The sequence below is a fragment of the Papilio machaon genome, chromosome 12, assembly GCF_912999745.1.
Source record: "Papilio machaon chromosome 12, ilPapMach1.1, whole genome shotgun sequence".
Lineage (NCBI taxonomy): Eukaryota > Metazoa > Arthropoda > Insecta > Lepidoptera > Papilionidae > Papilio > Papilio machaon.
Genome location: NC_059997.1, coordinates 126,385 through 133,270, shown reverse-complemented (window position 1 = coordinate 133,270; position 6,886 = coordinate 126,385). Strand labels below are relative to the sequence as shown.

General features: G+C 39.4%; 1 protein-coding gene across 1 annotated transcript; it reads left to right on the top strand.

The window, feature by feature from the left end:
• The first annotated feature begins 5,006 nt into the window (after nucleotides 1-5,006).
• On the top strand, nucleotides 5,007-6,812 carry LOC106718925 (TAR DNA-binding protein 43). Its single transcript, XM_014513130.2, has one exon. The coding sequence runs from the start codon at nucleotides 5,190-5,192 to the stop codon at nucleotides 6,111-6,113; it is 924 nt and encodes a 307-aa protein (XP_014368616.2). The 5' UTR covers nucleotides 5,007-5,189; the 3' UTR covers nucleotides 6,114-6,812.
• The last annotated feature ends 74 nt before the right edge of the window (nucleotides 6,813-6,886 follow it).

The following is a 6,886-nucleotide window of genomic DNA, read 5'->3' as shown; positions in this document are numbered from 1 at the left end:
TATAAACCTCAAATCTAATCTATCTAAATATCAGAGCGCAGCGTGCAAGTACCTGTCCTGTCGGTGACATTGTAAATGAACGCGTTGATGTCTAATCTATCGTAAGTCTGTTTTGAGCTTTGACCCGGGAATACTTGATAAACCGTGGGTTTCTGAGACCCGTTTAAAACATATTGTTATCTCTGTTTGGTGAAAAACAATGACAAAGATGACGACATGTTTTATGCAGAGATTTTGATCTCAGAAACCAACGACAACCGAAATAATTTTCATAGTTCCAGCGGATTCCAATTGAAATGCTTAACTACAGAAAAACTACAATTTCTAGCAAAAAAAAATTTCTCGCAATGCTACGTATATAAAGGTGCGGTCCAAAGAAAGATGCGACGCGCTACCGCACGCTATGTCACGGTTATTTTAATTTAATCTATTTTCCTGAACCTTATAGATAATAAAACTTTTTTTAAGAAAACACAAAATAAACTCTATATTTTTTGTGTCAGCACCGCTTTTAGCTTCGTTGGACCAATGGTTTTTATCATCAAATCAGTTCTATGTCTTGCGTCCTGCCGACCCGGCAAATATAATGCAGGAATGATCCGAGCCGAGGTACCCGAGGGAACAGTTGCGCTGAGTCAGGCTTCGACGAGGTACTTACAGGACGAGCGCCGCGGCGTCCGCGCTCAGCCAATTACAGCGACTTTTAAATTGTAAATGCATCTTCCAGGCCAACAGTGACAAATCGGAGATTTAAATGATATTCAATTCTACTTATTCACTGTCCACATTTGTGGTCATACTTCTAATTTAAAAACAAGTGCAGCAAAGTCATGTTCGTTTCATAGAAAGGTGTGGTGACTTACCGGAAAGAAACACTTGTCGCTCCCTATGATCGCCAGCCCCCCCAGAACCCGCAAACCCCGCCGCACTCCTGAGAAAACAATCGCCATCCTTTCAGATTTACAAATCATGCTTAAAATTTTCGAAAAAATCTGCTTTCCTTTTTCAATTCGCTACCTTTCAAGAAATAAACTTCACCAAAATACCTAATTTACATCCTTTCGTTTAGAGATTAAAAATGTATGTGAACTTTACATTTGAATATTGTTAATAATGTAATCATTGCTCTACAGCTGAGGTGGTCCGCAGAAAAATTAAATGACCTGACGTTATGTGCGTGCCAGCGCGAGCGGTACACGCAGAAGAATTCCGGGCGGACGCGGTGAGCGCGTAGCAATGACGCCAGCGCTGCCGCCGGCTCCGCCCGCACGACCCCGTGCCGCCAGCACCGGCGCTCGTATCTCTGGTCCGGCAGCAGCATGCCGCGCGCATGTCGCCGCCTCACGCCTTCGCACTTTCTTTATTTTAAATCGATTTCACACAAATTTGTCGAACTCCTGTCCTAAGTTACCATCTTCGATAAATTTGATCGGAGTACAGCTCGAAATGAATGATCATCAACGCCGACAAAGACGGAGAAGCTTTACTGAGTTTGCCTGAAAATAATTAGTTAAACTTTGTAGTTATATACTCAATATAATAACCGGCGACTTCGTCTATTTTCAAAAAAACGAATAACCGCTGCCCATAGGTATGTGAAATAAATTGCAAATGCTTTGATTACATTAAAAAGATAGAGGAGGGGATTTATAGAATAATTACATTTCCTCTTCTCTTTCCATCTCTTTCATAAAAGGGTGGGAAGAGGTATTAACTAGAGGTATCCTGTAATGAATGGATATTCTTGAAACCATTATTAGTACATTCATCAAACACTCTGAAAAAAATGTATGTAATCCAAAGAAATGTCACTTTTACAAATTTAATTTAATTTGTAAATGAATTCATTCCATATGCAATTTGGCAAAAGAGTAGGACGCAGCGGCGCACACAATTTGCCGCAGAGACACATAAGCGGAGGCTGCATTCCGCGACATTTGCCCTCGTTTAGGATTCGCGCTTGGCTCCCAAATATGACGAATTTCCAAGAAAGAACAAGCGCGAGTGCCGACTGCGGCCGCTTTTTGTTCCAGTGCCTGCCTCTGCGACTCGCCGGTCGCCGCCGCCGGGTTGCCACCGGGTCGCCGTACCGCCGTACCGCCTGTGCCGGGTCACACTGCTTTTCTTTTTGGAAGAATTGTAAAGATTTTCGACTGAAATTAGCTCGTGCGCATAAATTATTGGTCTTCCAGAGGTAATTTTCCCAAACTTTTTACAAAAGGTTAGTTTTACAAAAAGGTGTATTTTAACAAACAAAAACCCCTTAATAATTATAGTAGTGACGCTATATTCATTCGCATAGAGATGTTTCTATTATTAATAAAAAAAAAGTCAAAATTTGGTTGTGATCTACCTATATAAAAATTAAGGTAAGATATTATCACTAACCTCACCAAGATTTCTCCGAACCTATCGATATCGAGATTTCATTAAAACTTGCGATGACTGTATCTTTTACACTTTGTTTAATAAGCGAGGAGCGGTGGCCATTTCCTAACCACCTAACTTTGAACTAAACTTTGATAAAACTTTTATTAATGTTACATTATAGTGCCAAAGTTAAGCTCCTAGGAATTTAGAAAATATACTTTGTAAGTAAACCGTTCGCCAAATTAAAACTTTACAGAAGACCAAGATCTTGTCAATGAAACTCTCTAAGTAGTTGAGATTAAATTGACAGGCATTGTGCAGGCGGTTACAAACATTTTACTAATTATTGCTTTGATGTTCGCGTTTTTAACCCCTTGTTTATTTTATAACAAAGGTTTGTTCTACAAAAAGTTGTATTTCACCAATAAAAACCATGGTTTGACCAAATGAATAAAATATATCAAAAACTTTTCAAGATACTTGAAAAAAATGTAAAAAAAATTGTGAATTTTAAAACTCTGTCGCTGCCAAACGAAGCAACTTTGGGTAGAAGTTGAATCGTCATATTTTGAAGCGAGCGACCCTGTACAATACTACATATTTATTTAATCTTAGGTAGGTATACTAAAAGTATAGGTTATAGTGTTAACTTCATAAGTGTAACTTGGCAGCGTTGTTTATAAGTATTTCCTTAGTGTGACAGAAGTTGACAATAATTCACTTTACACTAAATTTGTACTTTCTATTGCAATAATAGATTAATATGTTGGCATAGAACTAAAAACTCACAAATTTAGCTACCTAAATACGAATCAAAATCAATAACGTTCGAATAGTTGGCAAATATAGCGCGAGCAGCGAATACCATGCCCGTCGCGTAACGTGCGACACTTACGGCACGCAAAGCGGCCGGCCGCGCACTGGTATGGGCTGCGGACTTCGAGCCCCCGGATCCGCTTGGCCCTCGGGTTAACTTACAGCAGTCTACATACATTACGAGGAGCAAGTGACCGCCACGTTACCCTGGTCGCTTTGGAGCGGAAGTGCTGTGGCCTTGCCCCGTTCGGAGGTCTACCTCAACTTACAACTTCCTCAACTTAGTGGTAGAGACCTTACACCAGCGGTACAATACCACAACCACACAGAAGGTAGCGCAGACAGGATGCAGGGGTGAAGTGAAAGTAGCTATTCCGCGTACAGTCTGATGACTTAGTGACGGAGACTAATTCTTCCCCCCCCCCCTTTACTAAGAAACTGTTGCCCTTTCAGATTTGGGCTTTGGCAAAATAATTTTGGTTTATTTCTAGATGTGTTAACGTATCGTAAAATTCTATTTTTTACCTCTAACTCTTAAAGTAAACAACATGAGGTTTAATTTCGTTAGAATTTTATTTAATTTCTCACGGCATCTTTTAGAAAATTATAAAAGCAATATGAAATATAAACATACCATATTAATATTGATCATAACGATAGCAAATGAGCTCATTTACGTTATTTTGTAGTTTTGTATTTGGGGGTGGCAATTTATTTCAAAGAAATGGCCCAATTTACATTTTTGGCAACACGGAACACACATCTTTGTTTTTTATTTTTGCTTTTTCAACATGTTCTAAGATTCAAACCTAACCTAACCTACGCAGTTTGCTTACGGTTTTTATTTTTTCTTCGAAATAAATGACGACCCCCAAAAAATCGAAAGCCTTAAAAAAAACATTCTGAAGAAAAATGCACTAAAAATAGCTAAATAATGAAGTAAGAAAGTTCTTCTTCTTTCTTATAACATGTCTATATTGTAAATTTTTTTTATATGAAAAGGTGACAAACGAGCAAACGGCCGCAATAGCGAGGCGAATGTTGCCCACAGACATCCGCAAATGCAGATGCGTTGCCTACCTTAATCAACGGAGAAGGGGACGCACAGAAAGAGGATATTTCTCCTTCCTATACGTCCCCTCTTCCTCCAAATTCACTTCAAATGGGAAATATTTATTTCAGAAAAAGTATTAACTCTCAAGCGATTTCTCTTTTCTCTCAATCACTCTCCAACCATTCTCCACCTATAAAATTTACTTGAATCGTCGAAGTGCATAATTGTCATACTTAATTCGGAAAAAAAAGAAAAATCGATTTATAACTTTCGATTCCGAAAATGAAATATTTATTACAGAAACTGTAAAAACTCTCAAACGATTTGGGTAAAAAACAAAAAATGTGAGCCGTCATGGGACTTCTGGCAAATGTGAAACATCGTGTGTGTACAAGTAATATGCATAAAATATTAAATATTATAATTAAATAAACAAATAATAATAATAATAAATAATATTAAATATTATTAAAATAAAAAATATATAATGTATACCTTCGTATAGCGTGGCGACCCATCGCCACGGCAAGCGTCGCCACGCCAACAATTCGGTTTACAAGTGAGCCTATAGATGTTTCACATCAAAAGTAAAAAAAATGAAGTGAGGGGGCCAACTTCACGGACGTTAAATTTATAGGGGTGTACTTGAACACCCATAGGTGTTATAGATTTGGGAAAATAGATGGACTAAAAGCTCTATATTAAATTTACTCTTTGATTTACCTATAAGCTCCATTAATTATGACAGCTGACACCTGACAACAATTTGACAGTTTCTTGATGTTTTACAAGTGTCACATATACGTCACGCGCAACATCACACATGATATTGTCTAAACGAGAATATCAAAGTCTCCAGTTGTAACGAAAAGACGCGGCGAAGTCTTGTAGCTTCTGAAAATGTCAACATGATGATGAGTAGGATAGGTTCAATCGGTTGGTAATCGACATGTCAATAGAGTACGCTTTGGTTAGCGAGGGCGAAGAAGACGAGCCCATAGAGTTGCCAACAGAAGAAGATGGCTCCTTACTTTTGAGCACAGTCACAGCTCAATTCGCGGGAGCGAGTGGTCTTAAATACCGGGTTGGTGGTCGGCTCCGGGGCTTGCGTCTCGTAGAGGAGAGGGTGTCGCCCCCGCCTGGGGGCTGGGCGGCACATCGCTATTTCTGCGCATTCCCTCGGGCCAGCGCCCCACCATCGCGTCCTCGTTGCTCGGATCTAATAGTGCTGGGCTTGCCGTGGAAGACCGGTGAGGATGCAGTTCGTGAATATTTTTCTTCATTTGGTGAGTTACTAATGGTACAAGTGAAGCGAGACGCTAAAACGGGTTTATCTAAAGGTTTTGGATTCATAAAGTTTGCTGAATATGAAGCACAAGTGCGTGCCCTGGGTCGGCGGCACATGATCGATGGTCGCTGGTGTGACGTGCGTATTCCCAACAGCAAAGATGGTGGCGCTGCCGCACACCGCAAGGTATTCGTCGGCAGATGTACCGAGAGCCTCACTGCGGAAGATTTACGCGAGTATTTTGGTGCCTTCGGTCAAGTGACAGATGTGTTTGTGCCCCGTCCTTTTCGCGCTTTTAGCTTTGTTACATTTCTGGACCCAGAAGTAGCCCAGTCTCTGTGCGGGCAGGACCATATTATCAAAGGTGTGTCGGTGAATATTTCAACTGCTTCTCCTAAGAGAGACAGAGGCTCTCGTTCACAGCTGCTCGGGTGGGGTCTCATGGAAGGCAGTGCGGCACGCGTATATAGCTGGCCGCCAGAAGCGTGGCCGGCGCACCCACAGCACGCGCCACCAGCACCTTCCGCGCCCGCCGCACCTGTTTCACCTGCTCGGGATGCCAAGCCCTACCTCAAGTACCACTGAGACACCACATCTACCATTGTTAAATACTTACAGATTTTATATCAAAGCAAATATGTAAATAATATAATAATATACAATAGTAGGAAACAAAGTTACCTGTTTGTATTTTAGTTCATATTTTTAAGGTCAAAAACTAATTTCATTTTAAAAATTATATAAGTACTAAAACAATATATTTTAATTTAAGTAATTATGTGTTTAAAATCTTGGTAAAACCGAGGCAATGTAGCACGTAGAGAGAACTGTGTAAGTTATAACTAACACTATTTGGTTTTTAAATTTGGAGTAATGTGACCACAGGAAGTGTTTCTAGTGATTTGGATGTGTATAGATAGATATATATATAGATATATAGAGTGAGCCAACCTACTGTTATTATCTGTGTCTGTAGAAAAATAAATTCTGGCAAGAATATTAAATAAGAATTTTTGTGTGCCTTGATTATGATAGTTAATGAACATTGTATATAAATAACTGCAACACAAATTAAATATCTAGTGCACTGGCAGTACACTGCTGCACATATTTTATAACATTTAGGTTACTCCGTTTGCTTTCACTTTAAAATACAGCAAATCTCCTCAGTAGCAAAATAACTATAATTCTTAAAAGAATTGTGTTTATTTCAATAACTAATGTTTGTGTAATTCTATTGCCGTCATTGATATTCATATTTAAATATGATCTGAAGGAACAAAAAAGGAAACATGTCATTAAAAACAGGTGTTTTATTTATATTTACAAGTCCGGAGAAGCAGCAGAGTGCAGTCTCG

What these genes read in the sequence shown, in the direction of transcription:
- LOC106718925 (XM_014513130.2), top strand. Translation starts at nt 5,190, where the DNA reads ATGTCAATAGAGTACGCTTTGGTTAGCGAGGGCGAAGAAGACGAGCCC.